Source organism: Lampetra planeri, chromosome 7 (genome assembly GCF_965212315.1).
Source record: "Lampetra planeri chromosome 7, kcLamPlan1.2.h2, whole genome shotgun sequence".
In the NCBI taxonomy this organism is placed as follows: domain Eukaryota; kingdom Metazoa; phylum Chordata; class Hyperoartia; order Petromyzontiformes; family Petromyzontidae; genus Lampetra; species Lampetra planeri.
The window spans coordinates 2,083,122-2,097,691 of NC_136113.1; the positions used below are offsets into that span (position 1 = coordinate 2,083,122).

At 54.8% G+C, this 14,570-nt stretch overlaps 1 protein-coding gene across 1 annotated transcript; it reads left to right on the forward strand.

The window, feature by feature from the left end:
- The first annotated feature begins 1,476 nt into the window (after positions 1 to 1,476).
- On the forward strand, positions 1,477 to 13,377 carry LOC144719748 (prospero homeobox protein 1-like). The gene is made up of 5 exons (XM_078595922.1): positions 1,477 to 1,776; positions 3,806 to 5,642; positions 9,270 to 9,401; positions 10,417 to 10,608; positions 12,802 to 13,377. Exons 2-5 carry the CDS (start codon positions 3,921 to 3,923, stop codon positions 12,985 to 12,987), a joined length of 2,232 nt encoding a protein of 743 aa, XP_078452048.1. The 5' UTR covers positions 1,477 to 1,776; positions 3,806 to 3,920; the 3' UTR covers positions 12,988 to 13,377.
- Positions 13,378 to 14,570: the final 1,193 nt, after the last annotated feature.

Genomic DNA, 14,570 nt, shown 5'->3' on the forward strand with positions numbered 1-14,570 from the left:
GTAGACTTTCGTGACCAATATACATGAAGGGGTTGGATCGCGTATGTGTCAAACCCGCAACCACCCGACATGTACAATTGTACAATTACATTTGCAAATGTCGGTTTACTCTCCAACACACCGGTGTGCTGAACTACTAAGGAATTGCCTGTTTTGTTTACATGTCAAACACCTTGCTAATAAGCTGTCGGGTGGTTGCGGGTTTCACGACATTTATCTTTACGCGACGATCTAACCCAACAACAACAACAAAAAAACCTGGATTTTATTCATGAGCCCACGCTCAGACTTCACGTGATAGCGTCGGCAGGAGGGAGAGCGTTTAGTTCCCTCTACTGAAGGCCACCACGTGGACCGGAGCGTGGGGCTTATTGAAAAAAACCCAACGTGGTCGATGTCTCTAACAAGAGTCTAGGAGACACTGGTGGTGGTGGCCCCTCTCCCTGGCTACCCCCCCCCCTCTCCCTGGCTACCCCCCCTCTCCCTGGCTACCCCCCCTCTCCCTTGCTACCCCCCCCCCTCTCCCTGGCTACCCCCCCTCTCCCTTGCTACCCCCCCCCCTCTCCCTGGCTACCCCCCCCCCTCTTCCTGGCTACCCTCCCTGGCTACCCCCCCTCTCCCTTGCTACCCCCCCCCCTCTCCCTGGCTACCCCCCCTCTCCCTGGCTACCCCCCCCCCTCTGCCTGGCTACCCCCCCCCCTCTGCTTGGCTACCCCCCCCTCTCCCTGGCTACCCCCCCCTCTCCCTGGCTACCCCCCCTCTCCCTTGCTACCCCCCCCCCTCTCCCTGGCTACCCCCCCTCTCCCTTGCTACCCCCCCCCCCTCTCCCTGGCTACCCCCCCCCTCTTCCTGGCTACCCTCCCTGGCTACCCCCCCTCTCCCTTGCTACCCCCCCCCTCTCCCTGGCTACCCCCCCTCTCCCTGGCTACCCCCCCCCCTCTGCCTGGCTACCCCCCCCCCCTCTGCTTGGCTACCCCCCCCCCTCTCCCTGGCTACCCCCCCCCTCTCCCTGGCTACCCCCCCCCCTCTGCCTGGCTACCCCCCCCCCCCCCCTCTGCCTGGCTACCCCCCCCCCTCTCCCTGCCCCCCCCCTCTCCCTGGCCCCCCCCCTCTCCCTGGCTACCCCCCCCTCTTCCTGGCTACCCCCCCTCTTTCTGGCTACCCCCCCCCCTCTTCCTGGCTATCCCCCCTCTCCCTGGCTACCCCCCTCTCCCTGGCTACCCCCCCCTCTGCCTGGCTACCCCCCCCTCTTCCTGGCCCCCCCCCTCTCCCTGGCTACCCCCCCCCCCTCTTCCTGGCTACCCCCCCCCCTCTTTCTGGCTACCCCCCCCCCCCTCTTTCTGGCTACCCCCCCTCTCCCTGGCTACCCCCCCCTCACCCTGGCAACCCCCTCTTCCCTTTACATAGCCACGCCTTCGAAACCCCGCCCCCTCGATATTGGCTCCACCTCCACGCCCCCTGGCCCCGCCCCCTGGCCCGACTCCACCTCCTCGAAGCCACGCCCCCTGACCGCACTGTACTCCCTGGCGCCCGGCGCGGAGCCTCAGAGCTCGGAATCCGTGGGCCGGGGTCACCAAGCGGCGAGCCGAGAAGCCGGGAGCCACGAGCCCAGGAGCCGGGAGACACGAGCAGAGAAGCCGGGAGCCAGGAGCCGGGATCCAGGACCCTGAGTCTGGAGTCCAGAGGCGGGAGCTCAGAGCCTCGGGAGCCCCTTCAGCCAAGTGCCGAAGTGCTGCGTCTACCCCGGGGAGGCTCTCGTCGCCCTCGTCGCGACAGGTAAAGGTGCGGAGCGAGCCCAGGGGAGACGGGGAGGGAGAGGCAGGGAGGGAGATGACGGGGGAGCGGGAGACGAGGAAGGGGGGGGGGCATCGGGAGAGGCAGGGAGATGAGACGGAAAAGGAGAGTCACGGAGCGGTGGGGGGGGGTAACAGAGAGGGAGAAGCAGAGATGATAAGAGGGGGAGGGAGGCAGGGAGAGGGCCGGGAGGAGCGCCCCGTTCCCTTCATCCTCGTGGCGGGGCCGTCTCCTTTGTCCTCCGCGTCCTTTGTCTCCCCCGTGCGCGACTGACGTCTCCACGTCTCACCGTGACCCTCACTTTCACCGTGACCCCCCCACCACCCCGACTCTACCTTAACCCCGCCTTAATCGTTAGTAATCAACGCCCCAGCTCAACCCGGACGCCGACTCTTTAACTCTACAGTGTATCCTTCTTCATCCATGACTTTCTCCGAACTCCCACCGTAAAATCCTCACCCCGGGGGCCACGATCGCGGCGTGAGTTTGGAGCTCGCGAGCGGTGTCCCTACGCTGCGTGCTCCTCCTGGGGCTCTGCCGTGAGCAGGGGGGTGGTGGGGGTGGTGGTGGTGGCTGGCGTCTGCGTGCGAGTGTCTGTCATAATGAGCGGTGTCGTGATTGTTGCCGCGCCCAGTAATTCCCACCAAATTGCATGATGACGGCCACCTAATCACAGCCGCGCGCCGTGTTTAATTGCCACTTGATGGGATCGCCCACGTGTGCGCTCGCCTGGGCGCGCTGCTGCGTAGCCTCGCGTCCTTTAAAAGAGTTTTGTTGGGACATTTTGGGGTCCCAGGGTCCCGGGGGTTCCAGGGTCTCCAGGGTCTCAGGGTCCCGGGGGTTCCAGGGTTCAGGGTCTCCAGGGTCCCGGGGTTCCAGGGTCCCAGGGTTCCAGGGTCCCAGGCAGGGTCCCGGGGTCCCGGGGGTCCCAGGGTCCCAGGGTCCCAGGGTCCCATGGTCCCAGGGTCCCATGGTCCCAGGGTCCCATGGTCCCAGGGTCCCATGGTCCCAGGGTCCCAGGGTCAGGGTTTATTTGGCGAGGACGGGAAGCGGCCGGTCGCATCAAAGCCACGACGCGTCGTTTGGGTGTGGGGGGGAGAACGAGGCGCGCACAGATCGTTCAAGAAGGGCGCTTCTGTCGGCTTGGTGGTGGTGGTGGGGAAGAAGGGAAGGGGTTGGGGGGAGGGGGTTGGGGGGAGGGGGCCGGCCTCTGTCCCCACATCCCGTTATGAGCGCCGCGCTGGGCAGACGCGCGCCTCCGCGGAAGCGCGTTGGGGTCACGGCGCCGCACGTCGCGTTTCCAATGCGCCACACAGGAGATGTAAATCTTGCTTTTCCCATCTCCCTCGAGTTAGCATCCTGGGACACGAGTGCTGCCGCGTGCGTGACGGGGTTGGGGGGGGGGGCACGGACCCCATTAAGCCGCGCCAGCTGGATGGGCGGCTCAGGACTTGGTTCCCGTGCCTCTCTCTCCCCAGGGCTGGGCTAATGGGGAATCCATCGTGAGGTGCAACAAGGCTGAGCAGCCTCCTAGCCGCAGGGGCTCGGCTGACTCAATCGCCACCTCCCCCACCACACCCCCCCCGATCCAAATGGAGTGAATCTCGGTACGGTACTTTGAATATGCTTCACAACAAGACGGTGTCACACTGGACGCTAGCACCCTGGCCCCGGGCTTCGAGCTGTTGCTGCCAAATGTTTAGTAATGACGGTGTCAGGTTGAGCGGTTGCTGTCCCTGCCGAGCCAACGATGTTGCTTCCTCGACTGCATGCTTATTATCTATTGTTCGAGTTTAAAATATTGCAATTCTGAATATGCAATTGACTTGGAAATCTCATTTTTAAAGAGTTATTTTGAATATAAAATGTTCAATATTCATGGTTGTAGAAAACAGATGTGATACCTGAAATGGCTTTACCGGAGCTTGCATTGCCTGGTTACAATTTGAAATTCTGTGTTATTGCAGTGAGAGCATCACTCACCAAATCCCTCTGTATTTGTTTTTCTCAGCGATGCTGCTTTGATGCAGTGATCACTCGACGCCTGTGCTGTTCAGTGATGCACTAGAGCATCCGGGAAGAGCGACGCGTGGAACGTGAGCGTGGGGAGGAGGCCCTCGGCGCCCATGAGTGTGGTGCTGCCCAGCCCCGAGGGCAATGCCCCTGACGGCACCAGGGAGGCGGCCGCGGGCTCCACCATTCTGGATCAGCTGCTCCGCACAACAGAGCCTGCTTCACCTGGACACCTCGGCACCGCACTCCTCAAGCGCTGCGCCAGCAGTGGAAGCAACTCTTCACTGGTGCCAGGCGCAGTGTGCAGGAAGCGGCATGGCTCCGAGGGCACCGAGCGCCAGGGAAGTGACTCGGGCCAGGAAAGAGGATCGCCTGTGGGCAACCGGCCCCTGGATGAGCACCTCCAGGCCAAGCGCGCCCGCGTTGAGAGCATCATCCGTGGCATGAGCCACTCTCCACTGGGCGTTGGCACCGTTTGCCGTGGGGAGAGGGATGACGAGGCGTGCATCGCTGCAGGAGAGAGGCCCTGTCCCTCAGACTTGACAGAGGAGCCAGGGGGACCCCCCCACCCCCCGAGGTCGAGTCCCCAGAGCCAAGGCCCTCACCTACCAACATCACAGCAACAGCGAGAGAACAAGCGTAAGCAACGCCTACCCCAGCAACAGAGCCAGGGCTCTCGGGGGACACGTCGGTCCCGGCAGGGCAGCAGGCAGACAGGGGAGCAGTGTGCCGAGGAGAGGCGGCGCCTGAAGCAACAGCTGGAGGACCTACAGAGGCAGCTGCGCCAGCTGCAGGAGAAGTTCTTCCAGGTGTACAGCAGCAGCAGCGACTCCGAGTTGGAGGACCACACTGGAGAGGACTCTGCAGATGAAAGTGCGTCTATGCGGGTAGGGAGGCACTCTCAGCTTCGCGCCCCCTTGCGCGAGGCTGCCGATTATTTCGACGATGCTCGCCATTGTTCCCGGACAGCAGTGAATGATTGCAGGTTTGAGGCAAATGACAGGATTCACACAAAGTGTCCCTCAAGAAACAGAGTGGAGAATGGACAGAGGATGCACAATGACCTCCTAAAAGAGGATGGAGATGACTTTGCAGAGGCTCTTAAGAACGGGCTCCATGGTGCTGTGTCTCAGGTGGTGGACTCGGTTGTGCGGATGTTCTCAGCGAAACCACACAGTCCCCGACTAACCACGGCTCCCCTACAGCTGAAGACCTCACTGGTGGGGAGGCCCACAACGAACGGGGAAAGGCACGATGTCAAGACTAACAACCGCCTCTCACAGTGCCTAAGTGATGTCCTGGGCAGAAGCTTGGACGATAGGCCCTTTCACGTCACAGCCAATGCAACAGAAGGTTATGTAGACCAGACGGAGGCCCTTCCACTGGTTGTACGAAAGTCCTACTCTGAAGGGCGATCCTCCAAGGGTGCACTGTTTGGTAATCACCACTCTGATGGCCTCCCGCTGCTCTGCTCGCCGGGCTTCCCCGGCTCTTCGCTGCACCACCTCAGGCTGCCCCTTCCTCTGCTCTCCTCGCTGCCCAAGCCCCTGTGTGAGCCAGGCGGCACAGCCACTAAGGAGGGCATGGGGAGCACTCGTAAGGATGATGGGGGCCTGTCTCCAGTGCTTCTGGATCTTGCCAAAGACTTTCCAGGGAGGGCACAGTTTCTAGGAGAGCCACCAAGTAACACTGGGCTGGTAGGAGGGCCTCCCATCGCTGCCACATCTCCAACCTTGACCAGCAGCTCTGGGGATGGTCTCTCCACTTCACTGGTGAAGTCTGAGTGCGGGGACCTGCAGGACACCAGCGACGTCTCCCCCTATGCCACCACCACCGTATCCTTCAAAGCCTCAGCGAGCAAACTTGGTCTGCTTAGTCACACATGTGCACTCGCGCAATTTACCGCATGTCCGTGGGTGAACTTGCGCGGTTGTGAAACTATCCCCATCCATCTGTCGCTCTCTCCCCACTCGCTTCCACTACCCCCTTACCACTCCCCTAAACTTCGTGGCCTATCATATGTATGTACTGATGATCTATTCATGCACACATCGCTTATCGAGTTCAAGGGTACCCCTGGTTAGTGTTGTTAATCGAAGATATGCAGAATTTGCATGCTCGTCCATCAAAAGGGCAATGACAATTACCGTTCATTTGATTCAAAATTGATTTCTTTGGTGCTTGAAGCTAATCGGCACAGCATGAAATGCATGCGTCTATGAGCGAAGCCTTGGCTGAGACATTGAGATTTCTGGGTGATATGTTCAGCTGCACTTGTTGGCATGACAACCAATCGCTTCACATTTTTCTCATCTGAGGTTGCGCGAGTAGATGGTGACGGCAGGATAGGAGGCTGGTAGCGAGGTGGGAGAAGAATAAGAGGTTTTGGGAGTGCTTGTGAAATTCACCTTTTGAACAATTTGTTTGGTTTAATTCCTGATATGTCAAGGCACGGATTTTATCATATTTGGGATGTCACTTGCTGTTATAGTGTCAGTGATTGTTGATGTCAGTTGCATTAGATTCATACCTTTGTCTAAACTAATGAAAAATGTATCCACAGCCCCAAGGGGCCATCCGGAGGTTTTTCATCTCCTACTATGGAGACTTGAGACAACATCGAGGCAGCATTAGTCATCATTTCAGTCAAAGGAATTAATGTTTGAGCAACGTAATAAACATGTCATCAGTGTGAAACGCACAGCCTGGAGTAGAAGTATCCGTATGTGTACGAGTCACCCGTGGCCAAGACGTAGCCCATGAGTTGTTCAGTGACGGGCGCTGCATATAATCCTCTTGTTGGGTGACACGAGGAATCTTCATGTCACTTGACTTGGTTATGTACAGAACAGTAGCACATAATTACAGTTGTGCAATTTTAGTCACAATCCCACCTGACTTGGGTGAGCAGATCATTATTGTAGGAATTAGCGTGAAAATAATTTAAAAGTAAACTTTTGCCTTTTTGGGTTGGAAATTCTAGAATCCCAATATACCAGAAATTGCATTCTGTCCAGGCAAGTGTGCTTACATTTACAGTGAATTAGGAATGTTAGTATTGGGACAACGTTGGACAATTTTATACATGACTCGGAAAAGGGCTTCCCTGCCAAAATGATGAATCTTTGTTTGTCCAGTGAATCATCTAGACATTGTGTTTTGTATACCCCATATGTATACACAACACGCTGTCTGTGTACACAGTACACACAATACACATTCCAAGGTGAGCTCTTGGGAATTGTACTTTGTTTGAGAGTGACCTAGAGTAGTACGAGTGGGTTTTGCGAGTGTTGATGTGAAACGGGGCCTGCCAGTGTTGAGCTCTTGTCTTTGGCGGAAGAGCCGTGGCTGCTGAGCACCCATCCACGGGGCTCTTGGCCTAGCCGCATGGTAATTCAATCCTGCTATAATGAGTTTGAACTCGACCTCGTCCATGGGGCTATTTCCATGCTCCACATGAGTCCCTTGGCAAGCCCTTGGCAGGGCCATTCTTCACACGGAGGCTGAACCTGCCTCCCCCAGGTGTGCTGGAGCGGTCCAAGTTAAGACAGAATGACTCTTCCTTTCCGAATGCTTGAGAGATGCAGAAATGTCTTCAGCGAATTGACCGAAGTGGAATGACTAAGGCTTGCGAGGATGTTGTGGAGTCGATCAAGACCTCGGGCTTGGCTTGAACTGTGGAGGCGGAGGTCAGCGTGGCCATGACTGCACTGTGAGAAGCGTTTGTCACTCGATGAATCTCAAGCACTCTGTTCCCCCACCCCCATCATCCTCCCTTTCTTGGTTCCAGCCTCCTGCACCTGCTCCTGTGTCTCGGGTTACACCATTTTCATTGTTTGCTTTATCTTCCTGGCAGAGCACGGGGTGGAGCTGCTGTCTTTTGTGTTCAGCGCACAGGAAAAGAGCACCCACCCTCCCTGCCTGCCTGCGAAATTGACTGTTTTCCTTATCTCCCGATGTTTATCATTTTATTCATAAACCTCAGTCTCTCCCCACACCCACACTCGTCGATGGCCTTGAAAGGGCAAAGATTATGATCGTTGTACTTTGCGCTTAAAGATCATGGCTATTTGCCTGTTCTTTGGGCATGCCGCGCATGTATCCGTCTGTGTGGCTTGCGGCTCCCCATGTCGCTATCCCAGTGTGGTGGACTCACCCTGACGCTTGCTGACATTGACTGCCACAGTGCCCTTCCACAGTTAGGGGTCCAGTTCTCCAGAGTGTGCTGCTCATGTCTCAGAGCAACATTGTTTATAGAGCAACATGGCTCCCCCCAGACACCAGTGCCTCTGGGCGACTGAACGGGCGCTGCGTGGGAGTTGTCCGTGTTGTCGGCGTTAGCCATTGGAGTGAATTTGTGCTTCACGCTACTCGTGAACGGAAGATGATGGGTTTCGACCTCACCTGTCAGATGCAATTGAGGTCTTAAGGCTCCACATGTGCTTGCTGGAGAACAGAAACCGAACTACTATTGATTCATCTTCGTCCAGTGCTTCCTGCAAAGCCTGGAGGCTAAGTGTAGCATCGGTTGGCACTCATGGTCACGTGTCCCAACAGCTCATTATATACTCGTGAAATGAATTCTCACTTCACAGCAGATGTGGGTGTGAGTGTGAAGGCCACCATGCACAGTTTTGTGCCTTGGTGTCTGGAGCTGGTTTGGCTCGGGAGTCGTAAATCTGTAGGTCCCACAACCCCACGGGGACCGCTCGTGATGGAGCCACGCCTCCTGCGGCAGCATCTGTTCCTCCTGACCTCACAATGCGAGCCCTGTATGGCATCGTTTTAAAAACCTTCAGAATGCTTACAGCGTAAAACGGGTAAACTAATATATGCCATAACGTTATGCCAATTACGCAGTCGTGTGGTTTTTATTATTCGTGTGGATATTGTAAAGTGCTAAGCTTGGTGTTTTTGTTGAACGTAGAAGGAATTCTTCGGCATGAGCCCATGGCCTGCTCGCCTAATGCAGAGTGGAGCCTGACTTGCGGCAGTCTCAGCCCTGCTCGTAATCGGCAGTGGAGGTGGTGAAGCCGGCTCACGTGGGCGCGCGGGTTATGACTCGAGCCATGCAGCAGCTGCGTCATGACCTTGGGTTTCGTCACATGAAGGCGACGCATGACTGAGTACATGTATTCCTGTGTGTACGTGCTTGCGTGCATTCAGCTGTTGATGGGAGTAATTATCCTGAGCCTTTTCAGGCTGACAGAGGGGGGAGGCCTTTGAGTGCACGCGTGTGACCCGAGCCCACGTTGTTACAGGTGCAATTAATTGCTATGAATGCATAGCATGCTCGTGTTGGTGATGATGCTTGTGAGGACGATGAAAACATAATTAACGTGTGATAATGGACACTCATAATGAAGGACACGCAATGAAGATGGCGAGTGCACGTGATGATGAAACTGCGAGTGTCGCCCCGGGTTCCTCTGTGCTCCTTGACGAGAGGCCCTGTTCAGGACGGCCTCATGGTCCAGCCCCTGCTGCAGGAGGGCCTCACTCCGCACCACCTCAAGAAGGCCAAACTCATGTTCTTCTACTCGCGCTATCCCAGCTCCAACATGCTCAAGCTTTACTTCCCGGATGTCAAGGTCAGCCGCGTCTGAACCAGCAATCACCACAGCAGCAGCAGCGACTGCTACCATAACCACAACATGTCTACTTCGCCATTTCTAGTTTTATATACGTGTTGGTGGGGGGGGGGGAGTGGGAATAGTGTGATGTACCATGATAATACGCAGATGGGACAAGTCTCGCCGCTGGAGTGTGAGGCGACGGTACTTGGTTTTCAAGGGACGGTTGAGTGGGGTTTGTTTTTGCTACATATCCTGTGACTCATGTACCCCTTGTGCCTTCACGGGCCCTAGGTGGGGACGTCCTGCTTGACCTCCTCGTATCTCAATGTTCGTACCGTTGTTTGGCTGTGTTTCGCCTTGCTGCTGTGGATCTGCATTCAAATGATCTGTAATTGTTTCAGTTAGCTGTGCCTGTGTGCCCTACTCCCTGTCTTTGCTGATCCTGATCTCTGTGAGTATGTGCTGGTTACTGGCGTGTGTGTGGGTGTGTATGCTGGTTTCCCGATTATATGTGATGATCTGGCTGTGAGATTGTGTGCTGATCTCTGCTCACTGGCCTCCTTGTGTGAGCTTGTCTCCTTGTGCACTGGTGGTGTCTCTGTGTGCTTGTTTCCCCGTGTGCGCTGATTGTTCACGTTAAGAATTGAAAATAGAGCAGTGGTAGCACTGCTCTATTTTCCTGCATCCCCAAAGCCATCGCTTAATGAGGCTAAATCATCGACAGATGCTGTCCGTGTCTCACTGGTGACAATGGGTCAGTGTAGCAGATGCACGTCATGGGGGAGTTGGTGGGCTTGTGTTTGACCGTGTGCATGTTGCAGGTGTGTTTTCTTGGAAATAAGCTTGACATTCTTGTACCTACGATTGGCACGGTTGGCTGCATTTGGTGCAAAAGATGCTCAACATACATAAATAATAATTTAACAAGTAAAAATATGAAAGAAGTGGTATCAATTAGCCAAAATGTGCAAGCACTTCAGACAACACCGAGTAGTGAGTCACAGAAGCGTGCATGGTGTCTGTGGTGCAGTTTAACAGGTGCACGACGTCGCAGCTCATCAAGTGGTTTAGCAACTTCCGCGAGTTCTACTACATCCAGATGGAGAAGTTTGCACGCGCTGCGGTGACCGAGGGGCTTGACGGGGAGACGCTGGGCGTCACTCGCGACTCCGAGCTCTTCAAGGCGATCAACGCTCACTACAACAAGTCCAACGATTTCCAGGCAAGCGCGTTCATCGGCACGCGCACGTGAACCAGTGCACCCCTGTGCGGGCATGCACGCGCGGCACACCGACTATAGTCCATACGCAGTGACTCGTGACCCACGGGACGCACCACGGCCATTGTGGATGGGCGCCCGGCACTTCGATTCCAGTGTAGAAACATCCGCGGGCAGTGCTGGCCAAGGTGGGGCTCTGATAGGTGGTTGGATTAACCTCAAGTTTACAGCAGGTGGGCATCCTTTGGGGTACAAAAGCAGCCATGTGAATTTAAATACGCATTGAGCATGGTGAGAGGCACGCAGTGTGGTGAGACACTCTTGTGCCCAAGGCCACGTGGTTGCTCCACTGACGTTGAGCCGGTGCTTGTGCCGTTCGTCCCATAGGAGACGCATACAGCAGCTGCTGAGCCATGGCTTCTCCCCTCCCTGGTCACCTGCACATCATCTGTATGCGAGTAGCTCGTATAGATGATGTGCAGATGTCCAGCAAATTGCACACTGATCTGCCGAGACTGGGCATGTGTTGTGATGCCTTCTAAAGCTTCTCTCTGTAGAGGTTTGTGAGTGAGCGCTATGGCTATTGGTCTGCTTTTGAAGGCCTTGTGTTATGGGAAAGCAGAGCCTACATAGCCTCCTCAAAATAACTTCCTGTTGAGAAATCCATTACACTAATAATAATATTTTACATTTATTTGTAAGGTACCTTCCACTAATGTCTCAAGGCGCCTATTTTGTATGCCCGTTACTCAGTGTCCGTCACTGAAAAGGACATTTCTTATTTCTTTCCGGCAGCACCACTGCACTAACCAGTACCCACTCGCTACACATAACCAGACGATAACATTAGTCAGAGTTCCATTAGAGGATGCGGCGCTGCAAGGGGACAGTTGCTTACCCTGCCACGTGTTTTCGCTGCGGGTTCACAAAGGGGAGACGAGCGTTTGCGGAGTGGCATCAGATGCCCTGGGAGGGTAATCGATGGCTCTTCAAAGGCTCAATGAGAGGGGAGTTTGGGGGTTCCCCTTGCTGGGTGCGCTTCCAGTTCTTGGAGCCGAGCACGGTGTGCTGAGGGCCCTTGGTGGGACTCGGTACACGGACATTGAAGGCAGCTCTGGGCTCCTAGGGGATGTCTGTTGAGAGCATCGGAGGCGGGGGAGGGGAAGGGGGGGGGAGGGTGTCCGTCTACGCCCAGTGCAGTCTGCGGTGCTGTGCCGTGTCCACGGTTTTCCGCGATGAAAAGAGGAGGCAAAGAGCAGCGGGAACGCCCTGCCCCCGTGCCAGCGCTTGGCAGCCGCAGGCTCTGCAAGAGCGAGCGGAGTCTGCCTGGTTTTGTTTGAGCCATCTGCCGGTTGGGGCAGGAGCACAATGCAATGGGTCACTCGTGTGCTCTCAATTAAGAGTGCTGTCAGCTGGCCGCACTCCTGCTTCCACGCTCCTCTGCTTGTGTTTTTTTTTATCCCCTCTCCTCGCGTGAATTCACGTATTGTGGACAGGACCCACACAGCGATGATATGTTTAGATGTTAAGCCTAAAGTGTACATTATACTGATTAACGGGAGTATTGCTGTTCTGTACATTTTGTTTTTAAACCTGAGCATGCACTCGTGAATGATCGCGACTTTGTTATGTCGGGTTTTAGACGCGTTGGCAGTTTGACCTCCCAGCATTTATATTGTCCTGACTGCGTTGCTGTTCGTTTAAAAAAATTGATTTCTTTTTCGGCTCGTTTCTTTGCTCCATTTGCGTCGATGTAACAGTAAAATATAGTACTGTAGATGCTCCACGTACGATTTGATGCGTGTTTTGTGGGCATGATGATCGATTTTTATAGGATGACTCAATGCGTCGTTAAGTGCCTAACAGCCTGAATCCCCGTGTGTTTCAAAGGAGCCAAATTATTAGATGCCGAATAAGCAAGAGGAGCGATTGGTTGCAGAAAACAACGTAACGTTGTTATGTGTAATGGTTTTATTGGTAGTAACCTGTTATCCTTCACTTATGTAAGAATACACATACAATCAACATCCTCATGATACTCAGCATCAAGCAATTTAAAGGATGAGTTTTTTGTGAATAGTAACAAGAAAGTGTTTTATTTTAACATTGTGACAACCCACGCCTATGTTTTGGGCTTGCGTGAGGGTTATCAGGCTGGATTTCGAGCCACTGATGATCTCGTATTGTGTGCCACAGGTGCCGGAGACCTTCCTGGAGGTGGCGGGGATCACCCTGCGAGAGTTTTACGCCGCCGTCAAGGCCGGCAGAGACGCAGACCCATCCTGGAAGAAATTCATCTACAAAATAATCTGCAAGCTGGACAGCCCTGTGCCCGAGGTCTTCCGCTCTCCATGCTGCCTGCAGGAGCTGCTGCAGGAGTGACGGAGAGGCGTTGCGTCTCACCGTGCCACCTGCAGGAGGGAGCGATGCTGCGCTGCCTGCATTGCGAGCTGCTCCACTGTGCCGCCTCTCGCTGCCAAGCTCTGGAGCGGCACTCCCCAGCCCCCTCTCCGGCAAACATCCCAGTCGTAATCACCAAATACTCTGCTTTCCAAATGATTTTGGAGTTTTAAAAGTCGGTAGCAATTATTATTAAATACTTAAGTAATGAGTATTCCTATGCTAGTCATAATAGTAATGATTACATTATGCCAGTAATACATAGTTGTTGTTGTTTCAGTAACAATGATGGACATTGCTACTTGCGGCAGTACAGAAGTGGACAAAGGGACTGGACATTGTGGGGAGGGGCAGGGCAGCAAGGGGTGGGGGAGGAAGCTGGGCAGCACGAAGAGGGACTGGGCAGCGACGGGAGGGGATGGGCAGTGAAGGGGAGGGACTGTGAATTACGGGGAGGGGCAGGGCATCCCTTGAGAGTTCGTCTGTAGCGACATGGGGAGGATAAATGCTTCAAACGCCATCTGCAGCTTCAAAACAAATCCATCCAAATCCCTTTTGTTTTGATGAGTAGTTTCTGAGATTGAGCTTAAATAATACATGCTTATTATAATTAGGCTAAGAACTGTGTATGTACTTTTTATATTGCTTCATCCCAGAGGCAGATCAGGCTGAGAACCCTGGATACCAATTCCCTGAGTCCTTCAATGACTTTAAAGTGCCATTGAAATTTTGGGGCTGGGTTAGGGGGTGGAGGAGGAAGAAAATTACACTTTTTTATCATTACGTTTTTAAGTCATTGCACGGGGCCCCTCAAAGTGAATGTGATTGACATTATAAAGAAAAACCGTTCTAAGGAAGAACTTGAGTGCTGCATGTGGAGCTGTGAGCCTCATAGAAGGGGGCGCAGGCCACCCCCTGCCCGTTTCTCCTGTCTTGTGTGAGACCTCATTCCTCATGGTATAAGTCTCTCGCCTGGCTTTGAGACTCCAACCATGGTGAAACGGTGACCCTGCAGACAGCAATAACACTTGAGAGTGGCTGTTAAAGACCCGTGCGTTGTGAATGATTACCTGAGAAATGTATGTTTCTCATCTGTTGCACGCACGATGAGAATCGGGATCCGTGCGTATAAGCGTACGTGGTCTCGTACTCGTCTGGTGACCGACAGGCAGCAGACGAGCCCATGGCAGAGGTTGAGGAGGGGATGGCTCTGAAACTCGGAGCTGGGTTCTCAACACCCTCCATCGGTGCTCGCACAGTGGGCGGCAGTGAGCAATTGTCAGCTGTAGCGAGGGCGCAACGGTGAGCATTTGGCAGATCCAGAAAAGGAACAAGCATTTCCTCATGAGATGGTTTTGAATCCATTGCGTGCAGGGAGCTCCGGCCACGAGCCTCTTGCTGCCCCGTGTCCCCCGGGCCGTGCAGCTTGGCTCCACTCGTCGATGTGCGTGCAGAGAACTGCCGCAGCACTTGGCCGTTCACACATTCCCCCTCTCAGGCCGCTGCCCATCCTCACCGGTGTGAAATTTCACCAGCCCCGTTGCTGGAGCCTGGGCAGGGATGGT

Excerpts from the sequence above, each read along its gene's own strand:
- LOC144719748 (XM_078595922.1), top strand. The coding sequence starts at position 3,921 with ATGAGTGTGGTGCTGCCCAGCCCCGAGGGCAATGCCCCTGACGGCACC. Across the intron at positions 5,643-9,269 it reads CCCCCTATGCCACCACCACC|GACGGCCTCATGGTCCAGCC; the intron begins GTATCCTTCAAA and ends GGCCCTGTTCAG. Across the intron at positions 9,402-10,416 it reads TTTACTTCCCGGATGTCAAG|TTTAACAGGTGCACGACGTC; the intron begins GTCAGCCGCGTC and ends TCTGTGGTGCAG.